Genomic DNA, 18,600 nt, shown 5'->3' with positions numbered 1-18,600 from the left:
CGCCAGGCCCCAGCCAAGTGTCCACACCGCCGGCCCAGCACCGCGCCGGCCCCCCGGCCCCGCGCCCCCGGCACGGCCCCCGGCGCAGCACCGCACTGGCCCCCGGCCGTGCACCGCGCCAGCCCCCGGCACGGCTCCCTGCCGAGCACAGCGCCAGCCCCCAGCCAAGTGTCCACACCGCTGGCCCAGCACCGCGCCGGCCCCTGGCCGAGCACCGTGCCGGCCCACGGCCCGGCCCACGGCCCAGCACCGCGCCGGCACCGGCCCCCGGCCCCCAGACAAGTGCCTGCGCACCCAGCCCCAGCTCCGGCCGAACACCACGCCGGCCCCCCGGCCAAGTGCCCCCGCCCCCGGCCGAGCACCGCACCGGTCCCCCGGCCAGCACCGCACCGGCCCCCGGCCGAGCACCGCGCCAGCCCCCGGCACGGCTCCCGGCCGAGCACCACACCGGCCCCCGGCATGGCTCCCGGCTGAGCACCGCGCCAGCCCCCAGCCAAGTGTCTGCACCGTCGGCCCAGCACCGCGCCGGCCCCCGGCCCCGCGCCCCCGGCACGGCCCCCAGCCCAGCACCGCGCCGGCACCGGCCCAGCACCGCACCGGCCCCTGGCCAAGTGCCCGCGCCCCCGGCCCGGCCCCCGGCCGAGCACCGTGCTGGCCCCCAGCCAAGTGCCCGAACCGCCGGCATAGCTCCGCGCCGGCCCCCGGCCGAGCACCGCGCCGGCCCCCGCCCGGCTCGCAGCCGAGCACCGCGCTGGCCCCCAGCCAAGTGCCCGGCCCCCGGTGCAGCACCGCGCCGTCCCCTGTCCAGCACCATGCCGGCCCCGGCCCCTGGCTGAGCATCACACCGGCTACTGGCCCGGCCCCCGGCCGAGCACCACGCCAGCCTCCGGCCAAGTGCCCGCACCGCCGGCCCAGCACCGCGCCGGCCCCCGGCCAAGTGCCCGCACCGCCAGCCCAGCACTGCGCCGGCCCCCGGCCGAGCACTGCGCCGGCCTCTGGCCCGGCACCCGGCCCAGCACCGCACTGGCCCCCGGCCGAGCACCGCACCGGCCCCGGCCCCCGGCTGAGCACCGCGCCGGCCCCCGGCCCGGCCCCCGGCCCAGCACTGCGCCGGCCCCGGGCCCCGGCCCAGCACCGCCCCCGGCCCCGGCCCTCATCCGAGCACCGCGCCAGCCCCCGGCCAAGTGCCCGTACCGCTGGCCCAGCACCGCGCCAGCCCCCGGCCCCGCGCCCCCGGCCCCAGCCCCTGCCGAGCACCGCGCATAGACAGCAAGGCGGTGGCAGAGCCAGAAAGAGAAGCCACCAGTCCTGACTCCTGTTCTAATGGACAACAAACCGCCCAGAAGCACGGCAGAGGGGAAAGTAAACCAGTCCGGTCCGGTACAGCGGAGCGGCAAGAGCCAGTACGCCATGCCGGACTGGACCGGCTTCCGCGGCGGAGATTTAAAGGGCCCAGGGCTCCAGCCGCTGTGGGGAGCCCTGGGTCCTTTAAAGCGCCGCTGGAGCTCCGGCAGCCGGTCTCCCGCGGTGATTTAAAGGGCCCAGAGCTCCGCGGCTCCCAGCCGCCTCTGCAACTGGTAGCTCCGGGGTGATTTAAAGGCCCTGGGGCTCCCAGCCACAGCCGGAGCCCCTGGGCCTTTAAATCTTGAAAGGCCCCGCCTCTTCCGGTTGAGGCTACACCCCCGCTCAGGACTCCGGCGTAATGGTAAATCCTTTAAGTTCCTTTCACCCCTGGGCAGGGATAGAGCCCTGGAATCAAGATGGTGGGGAAATTTCATTGAAACCGTTTCTGTCAGAAAATCCCATTCAGACTAAACCAGTTTGTTTCTTGAACTCATAACAAGTGGGATGAAAGTTCTTTGCAAAAAGATTTTCTTGCAAAACAAAAGCATCTCCTGTTTGTCACAGTGTGTTAAATTGTCTCCTCGCACACCAAGAGGAGACACTTAGATCTCGAAAATTAGATAAGATGCTTCAGTCTGAGCTAAGTAGTTGCTGCTCTTATCAATTTCAAAATAAAAAAATACAAATAAAATCAACTATTTCAGCTATTCTATTATGTCACACTCTGATCTGAGTAAATGTGATAGGACACCTCATATTATGCACTCCTCCTAGTGACACTCTCCAATGGATCTCCATCCTCCACCCACTGTGAGGTAAGTAGGAGCGGATCATTATTATCCCTACTTGAAAGAGGGAGAAGCTAAGGTTGAGAAAGGAGAATTGACTTGTCTTAGGTCACACAGCCAGTCAGTGGCAGAGTTGGGAATAGGACCCAAGAGCCCTGATTTTCAAACTAACCATCGGATCTTGAATTTGCGTGCAGGAGGTCAGCGCCTGACAGGGAAGGCCAAGCTTCAGAGCAGAGCGTGGGCCCCGCCCGCTGGCGCCATGGTAACCCCTGACTAAGGCGCCACTTTTGGAAAATGTGCTGAGGGGAAGTGGCTGCTTCCCCTGCACCGCCCTTAGCTACGCTACTGGTGGGGATCACTGCCGGGGCACTATTTCAGCCCCACATTTTCGGGTGGACCTCCCACCGTGGGAGCTGCAGAGCACTCCCCCGCGACACACAAACACACACACCCTGGTGTTAGGAGGGGAACAGGGGAAAGGACAAAAGAAGCAAGAGAAGAAAAGAAAGGAGGGAGGGCTGGAGGAAAAGGTGAAACAAAAAGGACAAACCCCAATGTCCCCAGTGATTCTAAGGGACAAAATCCCAGGTGCGGAATAAAATTCTGCCTCCTCAAGCTTGTGTTTTCCATGCCTAGAATTCAACTCTCACCCGATGGATCAGACTGAACAGGTTTCAAACCTCGAGGAGGCTCTTACCTTCTACACAGGGACGTCTGCTTTCTAGTACAAATCACTAAAAGGGAAGGAGAAAACTCAACAGAGGTTCCTCCTGCCGCTCACGTACGTGAACTCGAATGTTCTCTCAGTCCTCAAAGAGAGACCTCGAGACAGAGACTTGCTGAAGCAAAGCCACAGGAGTCTCTGAGGTTTCCCGGGCCACTCGCCTCTGTCCTGCCTGGCTGATGTCAGCATCTCTCTGTGAGGTCACCACCTTTGACCAATAGTCTGAGGTCCTGCAAAAGGCCTTTGTGATGTCACTGCCACGCCCCTCCCTTGCTGTGCTAATGTCCTGCCCCTGGCCAGGCACCTGGGAGCTTTGAGCTACTCCCTGTGGATCACCCCACTCAAGGCGTGTTCATTCTAGGAAGCAAGCCGACTAGACAGTAAAACCTCAGACGCTGCTCCCAATGCTACACTCAGTTTTTCAGAAATTAGTAGACTTGATGGCCAGAAGAGACCATTAGAGCATGTAATCTGACCCCCTGCATGTCACAGGCCTCCTGTATGACACCATAGCTACTTTGGGGGCAAACACATTCCAGAAAGGCATCTAGTCTTCATTAAATGACAGCAAGAGAGGGCGAATTCACCACTTTCCTTGGTAGCTTGTTCCTGTGGTGAATCATTCTCGCTGTTGCAGGGGGTGCAGCAGGGGCTGGCTGCAGGCAGCGGGTGCCGGGCTGGCTGCAGGCAGGGGCTGGCTGGAGATGGGCTGGTGGGGGCAGGGGGTGCGGGGCTGGAGGCAGGGCAGGGGGTGCAGCAGGGGCTGGCTGCAGGTAGGGCAGGGGCCCCCCTGCTTCTACCACCTTGGCCCTTTAAATAGCTGCCGGAGCCCTGGGGAAGCTGCGGGGCTCTCGCGGCTATTTAGAGGACCGAGGCAGCAGAGGTAGCTGGAGCCCCGGCACTTTAAATAGCCCCCGGAGCCCCCTGCTACCCCAGGGCTCTGGTCCAACCACTAGACCCCCCCCATAAGCGCCACAGCTCCCTCTTCTCCTCCACTGGGTACATAAAACTACAAGTCCCAGAATCTCTTGCTTCCCCCGTCCCATCTCCTGAAGGGGCAGCCAATGGGCCGGAGCCGTTTGCTGATTGGCAGGTGCGCGGGCCAGTGGGGGGGAGCCCGTGCCCGGCGCGAGTTGGCAGCTGGCGATGGCCCAATGTACAGGCCCAACCACTCGGCCTTCTTCACTTTAAAGCGCTGCCCGTAGGCCGACAGGAACTCGTCCATCTGCTTGTCCAGCTCCTGCTTCAGCTCCTCCAGGGCCGCCTGTTTCTGGGGGTCCTCGCCCCGCAGCTCCCCCCGGCAGCGCTCCAGCAGCTCCTGGCGTTTCCCCTCCTGGCGTCGCTTCATCTCCAGGGGCTTCACTCTCAGACAGCTGCTCATGCTCTGGTGGCCACGGTCCTGCCGGGAGGGGGGCGAGATCGTCCATGAGGGACGGGAACTAGCATTACCCAGCCACAGGGGGAACTTCTGCCTCACACACCTGTAGCCCCCTCAACTCCAACCTACAGCCCCCTGCTAGCCCAGCCCTGCCCCCCGTCAGTCCTGTCGGTGCCCCTCACTCCCAACCCGCAGCCCCTCTGCACTCACCAGCTGCTGCACAAATTGTTCATATTCCCTCCTGGCAGCTTCTACTGCTTTTCTGTTTGCCTTCTCTCTCATCTCTGCCATCTCCGCCATCTGTGGTGGGAGAGGGAAAAGGGTAGGGGTGGGGATGGGATCCCCTCTGAACTGGGAGCCCCCCTTCCCCCACTCACCACCTTCTCCTAATTCCTCCAGGACCCTGCTTGCTGCTGTCACCCCCCCACTGGTGCCCCACTGGTGCCCCCTTTGTGGTGCCCCCTCCTGGCCCCCTAGTGCAATTGGCCAATGGCGGGTGGACCTGGGCTGAGAATGAACTGAAAACTGTCGGACTGGGATTTGGGCTTTCAGACCTCCCTAACCCCTTTGTATTGTTTTCAAATCAGTGGGGAAATGAGGGGAATCACCCAAAATTGTCCCCTCTACACATACGGACTGTATCAGGGGAGGAGAAAATCTTTAAAACAAACACAAAATATGAAAATCAATTTTTCTCCTACTTGTTGAAAATGAAAGCCAATGAAATTTGTCACTGAGCGATGCAGGGGGTAGCTCGGGGCGCAGGGGCCAGGACCGGGTTATTTATTGACTGACGTCGATGGGGTCAGGGCTGGATTCTGATCTCGGTGACCCCGCTGTAAATCAATCAACCTATGTGTCCTTTTGGACACTCACCTTCTCCCCATTCTTCCTAATACACCACCTCTATCTAATCTATCTATCTATCTATCCCCACACACCCCCTCTATCTATCGATCTATCTATCTATCCCCACACACCCCCTCTATCTATCTATCCCCACACACCTCATCATCTATCTATCTATCCATCCATCTATCCCCCTACACTCCCTCATATCTATCTATCTATCTATCCCCACACAACCTTCTTATCTATTGTGGAAGCAGAGAAAGAACTGACAGGAAGGGGATTGCACTGCATGACAGTTTGTTAGCAAGAGTTAGGCTAACTGTAACTTTAATAACGTGAGATTTGTAGACGCGAGGATTGTGTGAGGCGAGTGGGAAAGAACTGTGTGAGAAGTTGTTGCGACCTTGTGTAGATAATGTGTAGAAAATATTGTATGTAGACTAGAGTTAAAACAAGTGAGAAAAATAAGATATTAAAATGGCCTATGTATAAACAAAATGCAGCTGTTGCTTATTATTGTTTGTAATGAAAGGTATAAAGGTTTGCTGTAATTGTTTACCTGTAGAGAGACCTGTTTAGCTCTTTCCCTCTATGCAATTGTTAAAGAAAATAAAGTATCTGACTTGCTATACCCAAACAAAAAGTGAGAACTCTGTTATTCTCCGACAATTCTCCGACAATCGCCAGCTGAGCGGCGAACAGCAGAGTCTAACAGCGGGAGTTTGCCTGGGAGCTGTCCGAGAGGAGGTATGCTAAGTGCTGCATTGGGGGGGGTGTTGGTGGGCCTTGAGTGGGCCTGACTGGTATATAAGGGCAGTCAGCAGCGAACCAGCTGAGCGGCGAACAGCAGAGGCTAACAGCGGGAGTTTGCCTGGGAGCTGTCCAAGAGGAGGTACGCTAAGTGCTGCATTAGGGGGGCTGTGTTGGTGGGCCTCGAGTGGGCCTGACTGGTATATAAGGGCAGTCAGCAGCGAACCAGCTGAGCGGCGAACAGCAGAGGCTAACAGCGGGAGTTTGCCTGGGAGCTGTCCAAGAGGAGGTACGCTAAGTGCTGCATTAGGGGGGCTGTGTTGGTGAGTATCTGAGTGCCTGCTGCTGGGACAGTTGGTCAGTTTGACCGTGTGCTTGATTGCTTGCTTGTTTGTTTGAAAAGTGTGAATTGGGAGTGCTTTGTTCCAGGTGGGCCTTGAGTGGGCCTGACTGGTATATAAGGGCAGTCAGCAGCGAACCAGCTGAGCGGCGAACAGCAGAGGCTAACAGCGGGAGTTTGCCTGGGATTTCGTGTGGGGAGAGCGCACTGAGGCTTCCATCTGCAGGTTTCTCTGAGTAGTTCCCGCAACAGTTGAGGAAGCTCTTAAGAGGACGGTGATATGGAAGGTGAGCGATCAGCTGTTGTAACCTGCACAGGTTGTGCCATGTTTGTCTTTCTTCCACAGGACAGAAGCGACTTTGTCTGTACAAAGTGCAAGCTGGTCTCCATGTTGGAAGAGAAGGTTCGAGGGCTGGAGAAACGAGTGTCGACTCTGTGTTGCATAAGGGAAAATGAAGATTTCCTGGACAGACGTCAGGAGATACTTCTACGGCCACAATGTTCTGAAGATTCAGAGCAGGCGCAGCAGGGACAGAAGGATTGTGAGGAGGTTTGGCAGCATGTGACCTCCAGAAGGAGAAAGAGGAGCGTCCATGCACCAGCAATGGAGATACAGGTGAGCAATCGTTTCCATGTTCTCTCTACAGGTACTAATGCGGAGAGTGGACTAGATGACCCATCTGAGGGAAGGGAGCAGAAGGAGACTCCACCAATTGGAAGGCAAAAGATGCACTGTCCTAGGGATGGGGGTTCCACGACCACCACTCCCAAGAGGAGGAGGAGGGTGGTGGTGGTCGGGGATTCCCTCCTCAGGGGGGACTGAGTCATCTATCTGCCGCCCCGACCGGGAAAACCGAGAGGTCTGCTGCTTGCCAGGAGCTAGGATACACGATGTGACTGAGAGACTGCCGAGACTCATGAAGCCCTCGGATCGCTACCCCTTCCTGCTTCTCCACGTGGGCACCAATGATACTGCCAAGAATGACCTTGAGCGGATCACTGCAGACTACGTGGCTCTGGGAAGAAGGATAAAGGATTTGAGGCACAAGTGGTGTTCTCGTCCATCCTCCCTGTGCAAGGAAAAGGCCGGGGTAGAGACCGTCGAATCGTGGAAGTCAACGAATGGCTACGCAGGTGGTGTCGGAGAGAAGGCTTTGATTCTTCGACCATGGGATGGTGTTCCAAGAAGAAGGAGTGCTAGGCAGAGACGGGCTCCCCCTCTCCACGAAGAGAGGGAAGAGCATCTTCACCAGCAGGCTGGCTAACCTAGTGAGGAGGGCTTTAAACTAGGTTCACCGGGGGAAGGAGACCAAAGCCCTGAGGTAAGTGGGGAAATGGGATCCTGGGAGGAAGCACAAGCAGGAGAGCGCAGGGGAGGACTCCTGTCTCATGCTGAGAAAGAGGGACGATCAAGGAGTTATCTTAAGTGCCTATACACAAATGCAAGAAGCCTGGGAAACAAGCAGGGAGAACTGGAAGTCCTGGCACAGTCAGGGAACTATGATGTGATTGGAATAACAGAGACTTGGTGGGACAACTCACATGACTGGAGTACTGTCATGGATGGATATAAACTGTTCAGGAAGGACAGGCAGGGCAGAAAAGGTGGGGGAGTTGCGTTGTATATAAGAGAGGAGTATGACTGCTCAGAGCTCCGGTATGAAACTACAGAAAAACCTGAGAGTCTCTGGATAAAGTTGAGAAGTGGGAGCAACAAGGGTGATGTCGTGGTTGGAGTCTGCTATAGACCACCAGACCAGGGGGATGAGGTGGATGAGGCTTTCTTCTGGCAACTAGCAGAAGTTGCTAGATCGCAGGCCCTGGTTCTCATGGGAGACTTTAATCACCCTGATATCCGCTGGGAGAGCAATACAGCGGTGCACAGGCAATCCAGGAAATTTTTGGAAAGTGTAGGGGACAATTTCCTGGTGCAAGTGCTGGAGGAACCAACTAGGGGCAAAGCTTTTCTTGACCTGCTGCTCACAAACAGGGAAGAACTAGTAGGGGAAGCAAAAGTGGATGGGAACCTGGGAGGCAGTGACCATGAGATGGTCGAGTTCAGGATCCTGACACAAGGAAGAAAGGAGAGCAGCAGAATACGGACCCTGGACTTCAGAAAAGCAGACTTTGACTCCCTCAGGGAACAGATGGGCAGGATCCCCTGGGAGAATAACATGAAGGGCAAAGGGGTCCAGGGAGAGCTGGCTGTATTTTAAAGAATCCTTATTGAGGTTGCAGGAACAAACCATCCCGATGTGTAGAAAGAATAGTAAATATGGCAGGCGACCAGCTTGGCTAAACAGTGAAATCCTTGCTGATCTTAAACGCAAAAAAGAAGCTTACAAGAAGTGGAAGATTGGACAAATGACCAGGGAGGAGTATAAAAATATTGCTCAGGCGTGCAGGAGTGAAATCAGGAAGGCCAAATCACACTTGGAGTTGCAGTTAGCAAGAGATGTTAAGAGTAACAAGAAGGGTTTCTTCAGGTATGTTAGCAACAAGAAGAAAATCAAGGAAAGTGTGGGCCCCTTACTGAATAAGGGAGGCAACCTAGTGACCGAGGATGTGGAAAAAGCTAATGTACTCAATGATTTTTTTGCCTCTGTCTTCACGCACAAGGTCAGCTCCCAGATTGCTGCACTGGGCAGTACAGCATGGGGAGAAGGTGACCAACCCTCTGTGGAGAAAGAAGTGTTTCGGGACTATTTAGAAAAACTGGACGTGCACAAGTCCATGGGGCCGGATGCGCTGCATCCGAGGGTGCTAAAGGAGTTGGCGGGTGAGATTGCAGAGCCATTAGCCATTATTTTTGAAAACTCATGGCGATCGGGGGAGGTCCCAGATGACTGGAAAAAGGCTAATGTAGTGCCCATCTTTAAAAAAGGGAAGAAGGAGGATCCGGGGAACTACAGGCCAGTCAGCCTCACCTCAGTCCCTGGAAAAATCATGGAGCAGGTCCTCAAGGAATCAATTATGAAACATTTAGAGGAGAGGAAAGTGATCAGGAACAGTCAGCATGGATTCACGAAGGGGAAGTCGTGCCTGACTAACCTAATTGCCTTCTATGATGAGATAACTGGCTCTGTGGATGAGGGGAAAGCAGTGGATGTGTTATTCCTTGACTTTAGCAAAGCTTTTGATACGGTCTCCCACAGTATTCTTGCCGCCAAGTTAAAGAAGTATGGGCTGGATGAATGGACTGTAAGGTGGATAGAAAGCTGGCTAGATCGTCGGGCTCAACGGGTAGTGATCAATGGCTCCATGTCTAGTTGGCAGCCGGTTTCAAGTGGAGTGCCCCAAGGGTCGGTCCTGGGGCCGGTTTTGTTTAATATCTTTATTAATGATCTGGAGGATGGTGTGGACTGCACTCTCAGCAAGTTTGCAGATGACACTAAACTAGGAGGCATGGTAGATACACTAGAGGGTAGGGATCGGATACAGAGGGACCTAGACAAATTAGAGGATTGGGCTGAAAAAAACCTGATGAGGTTCAACAAGGACAATTGCAGAGTCCTGCACTTAGGACGGAAGAATCCCATGCACTGCTACAGACTAGGGACCGAATGGCTAGGTAGCAGTTCTGCAGAAAAGGACCTAGGGGACACAGTGGACGAGAAGCTAGATATGAGTCAACAGTGTGCTCTTGTTGCCAAGAAGGCTAACGGCATTTTGGGCTGTATAAGTAGGGGCATTGCCAGCAGATCGAGGAACGTGATCGTTCCCCTTTATTCGACATTGGTGAGGCCTCATCTGGAATACTGTGTCCAGTTTTGGGCCCCACACTACAAGAAGGATGTGGAAAAATTGGAAAGAGTCCAGCGGAGGGCAACAAAAATGATTAGGGGTCTGGAGCACATGACTTATGAGGAGAGGCTGAGGGAACTGGGATTGTTTAGTCTCCAGAAAAGAAGAATGAGGGGGGATTTGATAGCAGCCTTCAACTACCTGAAGGGGGGTTCCAAAGAGGATGGAGCTCGGCTGTTCTCAGTGGTGGCAGACGACAGAACAAGGAGCAATGGTCTCAAGTTGCAGTGGGGGAGGTCCAGGTTGGAAATCAGGAAAAACTATTTCACTAGGAGGGTGGTGAAACACTGGAATGCGTTACCTAGGGAGGTGGTGGAGTCTCCTTCCTTGGAGGTTTTTAAGGCCCGGCTTGACAAAGCCCTGGCTGGGATGATTTAGCTGGGAATTGGTCCTGCTTTGAGTAGGGGGTTGGACTAGATGACCTCTTGAGGTCCCTTCCAACTCTGATATTCTATGATTCTATGAATTTGGGGGCTCGTCCGGGATGACAACGCCTGCAGAGGTACCGGCAGCTGCTACGGATCGTTCCCCTTCGAACCCCATGGCGCCACAATAGAGGTAAGAGACCTTTTAAAATCTCTATTGGGGTGTCAAGGAAGGACTGTCCGTGGAGCCGTCTGTCCCTGTTGGGCTCACGCCATCCGAACTTATTGACTGTGCAGCAAGATCTGATGCAGAGCGGTTCTGGGGCATTGTTTTGCCGCCCCCAATAAGGTAGTTGTATGTGGTTCTGGGACCTGTTAGTTTGGCCGACCCCATATGCATATAAAAAATGCATAGGTATGCACCTGTGCTGAGGGGTTGTTACCGCCTCAAGAGGGGTTGTTACCGCCTCATAGTGTATTGAGTCTGGACATAAGGTACAGATGCATCGTGGTATTTGGAAATAGAGGCCTTGGGGGTGTGTGTGTGTGTGTGTGTGTGTGTGTGTGTGTGTGTGTGTGTGTGTGTGTGTGTGTAAACACCAGTGCGAATTGAGAGTTACCAGAAGATGCCCAGAGTACTCTGCGAAGTCTTTTGGCTCGTGACCAGAACTACTCTAACACAAGCCCGGTAACTAGAGGATCTTTTAGGAGATCTGACTCACGGTGGGCTGACTCGGCCTGGCATCGTCCGGCAAGGAAGCTACCTGGGTCTAGGAGTGTGTGAACCCATCTTCCCTCCCCTTTCCTCTCTGTGTGAGCCACTGACAGTCTGATCATCTCGCTGGATGCAAAGAGAATGAGCGGCGCCGTCTCTCTGAGACTAGCCGACGCTCTTTGCTGAAGGGAGGTGTAGGAGGGTTGTGGTCATCCTCGTTAGCCTCTCCTGTGAGAGTATTCTATAGGGAGTTGTGACAATGCGGTTCTGGCGGGACCCAACCGAGAGTGCCAACTCAGGACAAATTGCTCAAACAGGGCAGTTACAGCCCAAGGCCGGGGTTCTTCCACCTCTAAGGCAAACCAAACCAGCCAGACTAAAACTTCGGTCTCATCCCACTGGCTAACCGCAAGTCTCACAAGCAATCTCCTTAGACACTCCAGTTTCCCAGTATTACCACCAGTGCCACTCGTTATGGGGACAAATGGTTATGAAAACCAATACCCCAGTAAAAGAAAAAGGTTCTCCTGATCCCAAAGGACCAAGCCCCAGACCCAGGTCAATATACAAATCAGATCTTACCCACAAATCACGCTGTTGCCAATCCTTTAGAATCTAAAATCTAAAGGTTTATTCATAAAAGGAAAAAGACAGAGATGAGAGTTAGAATTGGTTAAATGGAATCAATTACATACAGTAATGGCAAAGTTCTTGGTTCAGGCTTGCAGCAGCGATGGAATAAACTGCAGGTTCAAATCAAGTCTCTGGAATACATCCCCAGCCGGGATGGGTCCTCAGTCCTTTGTTCAGAGCTTCAGTTTGTAGCAAAGTTCCTCCAGAAGTAAGAAGCAGGATTGAAGACCAGATGGAGATGAGGCATCAGCCTTATATAGTCTCTTCCAGGTGTAAGAACACCTCTTTGTTCTTACTGTGGAAAATTACAGCAAAATGGAGTCTGGAGTCACATGGGCCAGTCCCTGCATACTTTGCTGAGTTACAAGGCGTATCTGCCTTCTCTCAATGGGTCCATTGTATAGCTGATGGTCCTTAATGGGCCATCAAGCAGGCTAGGCAGAGCTAATCTCAGCTTGTCTGGGATGTCACCCAGAAGCATAGCATAAGTTTGCCATACAGACAGTATAGAGCCAATATTTATAACTTCAACTACAAAATTGATACACACATATAGACAGCATAATCATAACCAGTAAACCATAACCTTGTCCTAGGCACCCCATTTGACCCCCTTTATACAAGATTTGCGTGCCACTACAGGACCTTGGTTGCAACAATGATCTATACGGTCCCAGTTTATGTCAATAACGTCACACCCCCAACGCAAAATTGATGCAGGAAGGGATGACACAAACATCACTGACTGCATCCCAAGAGCTCCCCATCCTGGGTTCTGTCTCACTACAGCTAGTATTGGGGTAGGAGCCATACCAGTGTGTAACAGAAATGGTTTATCAAAATCATGTTCAACCACATGATTGAACCTCTTTACAAACTCAAGGTAAAACTTAGTTAGAACAATAGTGGATTGGATCTGCTCTGGCAGCATGGTTCCTGTATGTGTCATGTGATCTTGCCAAGAGCTAAAGAAAACAGCTACTTTATCCATACAAGCTCGGGCAAATGTTTGGAACCCAATTAACATCGAATAAATGCAGATATTAATGTTCTTCATAGTACAGGAATCTTGGCATTTAGCCATGAAAGCAATATGGTAGTGTGCCTCAGTCTTCCTTTTCATACAGCACATTAGGTCTGGAATGCCTTTTCCCTTGTGAAAAGTTCCCATATTGTTTATAGGCATTAACTGTGAAACCCCAGTGTAACAAGGCCTTTTAACATAACGTGTGTTCTCATGTATTCCTTTTAACATGTTCAAGGGATTCTCCAAAAGATTAGGCAGATTGTATATTTTTACAGTTTGTGGCAATAGCAACACATTCATTACAAAATTTAGCAATAACAACAAGTTCATTGCAAGTGTCCATCTACAATCATGTTTGTCATGCCACACCTTTGGCTCAATACCATTGGAGTTTGGGCATTTTAGGGTTAACCTGTGGCTTCCCTTTGCAAAATTCAGTTTTCTCTTTCCTCCTTGTCCTGCAGGATCAAACCCTGATTTCTCTTGCTTAACAGAATTCACTGGCTGATGGGGTGGGCCCTCTGTGCTAACAGCTATTACCAAGTCCTCCCTTTCCCAGCCAGGCAAGTAATTTGCACTACCCCAGACCACAGCCAGTCCACCAGTTTTCACATCCTTAACTGCTATCATTTCCAAGGCTGGACTCTGCCTTAAAGAGATACCACACAAATCCAAAGAGTCTGCGGGTGAGACTTTGCTCGCTCTCCCCCGCATCCTCAAGCATTCAGCCATAAAACTGCTCTGCTCTGACACATCAGTAACCAAATCTGTCCTCAAACCCTGAAGCACAAACTGCTCATTTAAAGAATCAGAAAGGAGACATTCCTGTTCCAACACCATTGTCTCCCCAACAGGTTGGCCCCACACAGGCACTTGGTTATAGGGCTGCCTCAATTCCTTAACAACTTTTACTTCCTCTGAGACCTTCTCAAAGCTACCCACACTGGATCTTTTAAAAGGAAAGTCAGTGGATCCATTCACAACAGACAATTTTTGGCTGCTAGGAACTGAAACTTCCTTGATTAAATCACTCTCACACCCTTCAGTTGCAGGGAACTGCTTGCACCGAATACCATGAGGATTCCTTTCTCCAGGAGCTTTTCTAAGCAGCAATTCACCCCTCACAGAAATTCTGCCCTTACCCTCTTCACCTAGGGCTTGCTCTAAAGGAACACTTTCCTGAGCAACAACAGACTCTGTCTGGGTCTTACTTACATTCAGGATCACCTTTGGCCCATCAGGCAGATCTCTACACAATCCCCTTTCAGGCGAACCCATAGACTTCCTTGATAAAAGGTTAGAAATATTTCCCTTCTCTTTGCCACACACAAGCTTAGGAATTTTTTCCTTTTTGCTACAAGTTGTTAAACTGTCCGTAGGTACCACAACCAAATTACCTTTCTGCTCTCCTTGTGCCCTGGCTAGGGTATCACCCTGATCAGACAGAGTTGTTACACCCTTCTCCAACCACACATGAGCAACAGGCCAAATACAAGCACCAGAATTGTCTGGTCTCTGGGATTTTGCTAAGACACTAACTGGATGCAACCTAGTTACGGTGCCATTCTCCCCAGCAGATGCAAACTTAGGACCATTCCCTTCCTGGGCTTTAGTTAAATCCAGAACCAACTCTGAGACAACTAAATTACTCTCAACCATCACAGGCCGAAAGGCACCTTCTGTCTGCTCCACAGACAAAAAAGAGTTGGCGACGCATTTTCCTTTACTAGACATACAGTTTGGGATTTCATTTCCCTTGTCCCAGCACACCCGGCTGTTCACAGACAACTGCTTGGAGACTGGGGTAGCTTCCTCCATAGGCAAGTCAATACCCCTGACAGACACAGGCACATTTCCTTCACTGTCACTATTCTTCGCACAGGAAACAGATAAGGTATAGGGACACTCATCTTCCACTCTCCTTGCCTTCCCAAACTGCTGACTAGATAAAGCCATCAGCTCACAAGACTGCCTAGGCTCATCCAAAATCTCCTTGTTCTCCTCTCCCTTCGCTTGATCTAATTCCAGGTTTACTTCTGAGACATTAGATAGACATTCAGAAACTTCATTCACAGCCAAACAGCTACTTTCCAAAGACAAACTTTTGGAGAAACCCTCCATAGGCATAACCTTAGGATCAATCCTCTCTTGTGCCTGGTTTGTATTAACTTGACTGACCATAGCTTTAATATCATTTCCAATCATAATATCCTTAGGGATTATGTCTTTTACTCCCACAACCATGGTGCCCTCCAATCCCTTCCATTTCAGGTGGATTTTAGCCAAAGGCACCCCGACAAAATACTTGGATAAGGCTACAACAGTTACATCTTCACCTGGCAAATAATCTTCCTTCCTGACAAGACTTGCTTTAACCAGAGTAATATCTGCTGCGGTGTCCCTCCATGCCATACACCTCACTCCATTCACTTCTGCACTGCTAATAAACTCTGCGTTATTTCCCCCATATTTAGCTTTAATGTGAGTTTTAAGGTCAAATTCTTCAGAGACCACAGAAACAGCATTTGCACACAGGGCACCAATGCTGGGCTCTGTGTGGCTTGCCTGTGAGTTTACAACAACAGGGTTAGCATTGGCTGTGGCATTTGGGGTTGCTGGTTTTGGGCTGCCCTTCAGTGTCGGGCAGTCTGGTCTCATGTGGCCCAGCATACCACAGCGATAGCATGTAACCTGTTCCGTCCTGGGATGTGAGTTCCTACCCTCTGGGCCCCCTTGAACTCTTTTAGAAGAGTCAGGTTTATTTTTAAATCCTTCCCTCCTCTTGAACTGGGGAGAATGGTGATCAGTTTTCCCCGGGGTTTTACACCCTTCTCGAGCCCTGTTTTGGGTATGGGCATCCGCAATCTCTGCTGCCCGTAGGACTGACTCAGGGTCCCTGTCACACACAGCTGCTCTCACATTGTCAGGCACAATGTCTAAGAACTGTTCCAAAGTTATTAAATCCAGCAGTTTTTCAAAACTCCCATGCGCCTTAGCTCCCATAACCCACTATGTCACAGGAGTGATCCTTAATTTCTGAGCCGCTAGCGCGGACAGGGCATCCTCCCTGTGTGTGTAATTAAAAAAATGGGTGGGGAACAGTCTAAGCATTTCCTCTCACCCCCTAAGGGTACCCCAGCTTATTTCATGTACGTACATTATGGTCCGAAAACCTGCAGGTATTTAGAGAATTGAAATCTTTACACGCGTGCAAATCTATCTAAACAATGGCCACTAGAAGGTACCTTCAATTTAAATAAACTTACATATCTCAGAAAAACCCTGGCTTCGCCAAAAGCCTCTGATACTCAGTGGGAGCAATTTGTCTATTGGTAAAAGAAAGCGACAAAGAGACTCCATGAGTCTCGGGTGCGGAGTCTAAAAGTGATATATTAAATATCACTAAGGCTAAAAAGGCATTGCAGTAAAATCTAGCAAGTTCAAAAATTCAGAATTTCCTAAATAACCAGCTAATGGCCATTCAAAATGATCTTGAGCATCAGGCTTGGCCCACTGCCCTTACAGACACATCAGAAGTACCATCTAATCTGTGGCCATAAAAACATACTTGGAGACTTTCTGGGTGAAAGTGCGGACGTTCTCAGTGCTCCTTCCAAGCATATGAACCGGTTAGGGGGGTGTGGGCTCCCACATACCGAATCCTGCCGGGTCCATGAAAAAAATGCATGTGGAATTGGGTAATTCACCAAAACATCTAAAAAATTAAACTACCTGGTATGCCCAATCAATTTTTAGTCAGTGCTCCTAAAATTACACCTGACATTTAAATAAAGTTAGAAAGTCAATGGACATTTTGGCCGTTAAAACCCCCACAGCTTCAGTGTATACGTAAACTAAAACCAAAAAAAGTTGTCACTGTTCATAATTACGTTTGCTAAAAAAATAAAAAACAAAAAACTACCCTAACAAAACATTTACTTTTCCAAGCTAATAATAACTGTGTGTATATTAATGCCACCACATTGCACGACATATATTTTAATCTCACTACCACTGCAGCAATCATATTATCTACTGGCCTGCAAATAAAGTTTTGCAAATAGCCCTTAAGTTCCAAAGACCCTTTAATTAAACTAGTTTAATACCAAAATCAATTTCAAAATTTGCTTTCACTGTTACCAAAGGTTCAAAAAATCTCTAAAGTACAAAAGCAAATTCACATGCTTCAAAATATATATCAAGTTAAAAAGTATGTCTTTCATACAGCTTATAAAATGTCCACCTTATGTACTAAATATAATATATTATGTTTTATAACTAAAAATGTACAACAACCCCATCATATTCTCGCTATAAAAATGTTATTGCTTGCATTGTTGTTAGCTAGTGTAAAAGTATGTTATTATTATTGTAGAAAACATAATAATAATAATACCTTTCATGTCCATGCTCATCATGCATTATCATTACATCCAATCAAACCCTCTAAGATTAAAGCATCCAATGTAAAATCTAAATTCCAAAACTTAATGCAAATAAAAATTGAAAAATATTGGTTGTACTAGTAGTACAAAAGTGGGGGTTGTGGAAGCAGAGAAAAAACTGACAGGAAGGGGATTGCAAAGCATGACAGTTTGTTAGCAAGAGTCAGGCTAACTGTAACCCTAATAACGTGAGATTTGTAGACGCGAGGATTGTGTGAGGCGAGTGGGAAAGAACTGTGTGAGAAGTTCTTGCGATCTTGTGTAGATAATGTGTAGAAAATATTGTATGTAGACTAGAGTCAAAACAAGTGAGAAAAATAAGATATCAAGATGGCCTATGTATAAACAAAATGCAGCTGTTGCTTATTATTGTCTGTAATGAAAGGTATAAAGGTTTGCTGTAACTGTTTACCACTAGAGAGACCTGTTTAGCTCTCTCCCTCTACGCAATTGTTAGAGAAAATAAAGTATCTGACTTGCTGTACCCAAACAAAAAGTGAGAACTCTGTTATTCTCCAACACTATCTATCTATCTATCTATCTATCTATCTATCTATCTATCTATCTATCTATCTATCTATCTATCTATCTATCTATCTATCGCCACACACCCCATCTATCTATCTATCTATCCCCACACGCCCCATCTATCTATCTATCAATCTACCTATCTATCCCCTTGCATACAGAGGTTCCCAGTGCTGAGTGCTGGGACAGACCCTTTACCCGAGTGAGGTGTGATGGTTCCTTCCCGCTGTGTGTCCCTCCACAGAAGGGGCTCCTGATCTGAACACCCTGCCCTGCTCTCCCGCTCATCCCCCTGACCTAGGGTGTTGGTGCCTGTCTTGCTCGAGGCCACCTACCATCCAAACTGGGGCCCACCCAGCTGCCGAACCCTCCCCCGCATCTGGCCAAAGCCCCCAGCCAGAACCCCAATGGCCACTGCTTCCTCCAGCTCCACTACAACTACACTCGCCCTGATGCCTACTCCGATAGCCGCACCCACCACTGCCAGGAACCACCCCCCGACCCATGGCCAGGCCCAACCACTCGGCCTTCTTCACTTTAAAGCGCTGCCCGTAGGCCGTCAGGAACTCGTCCATCTGCTTGTCCAGCTCCTCCTTCAGCTCCTCCAGGGCCGCCTGTTTCTGGGGGTCCTCACCCCGCAGCTCCCCCCGGCAGCGCTCCAGCAGCTCCTGGCGTTTCCCCTCCAGGCGTCGCTGCATTTCCGCAGGCTTCACACTCAGGCAGCGGCGCATGCTCTGGTGGCCACGGTCCTGTGGGGAGCGGGAGAGATTGGCCATTAGGGACGGGTTCTAGTGTTTCCCAGCCACAGGGGGCACCACTATGTCATGCACCCACAGCCCCTTCAATTCCGAACCACCACAGCCCCGTGCTATCCCATCCTTGCCCCTCCGCCCCCCCAGCTCTG

The 18,600-nt window shown here is 51.1% G+C and overlaps 1 protein-coding gene across 1 annotated transcript; it reads right to left on the bottom strand.

Moving 5' to 3' along the window:
- Positions 1-3,851: 3,851 nt before the first annotated feature.
- LOC135978087 (RING finger protein 112-like) lies at positions 3,852-5,190 on the bottom strand. Its single transcript, XM_065579139.1, has 2 exons — positions 4,448-5,190; positions 3,852-4,258 (listed from the first exon to the last, which is right to left on the bottom strand). The coding sequence occupies exons 1-2, from the start codon at positions 4,535-4,537 to the stop codon at positions 3,869-3,871; spliced, it is 480 nt and encodes a 159-aa protein (XP_065435211.1). The 5' UTR covers positions 4,538-5,190; the 3' UTR covers positions 3,852-3,868.
- Positions 5,191-18,600: the final 13,410 nt, after the last annotated feature.

The sequence above is a fragment of the Chrysemys picta genome, unplaced genomic scaffold (genome assembly GCF_011386835.1).
Source record: "Chrysemys picta bellii isolate R12L10 unplaced genomic scaffold, ASM1138683v2 scaf112, whole genome shotgun sequence".
Classification (NCBI taxonomy): domain Eukaryota; kingdom Metazoa; phylum Chordata; order Testudines; family Emydidae; genus Chrysemys; species Chrysemys picta.
This window is presented reverse-complemented; position numbering and strand designations above follow the sequence as displayed.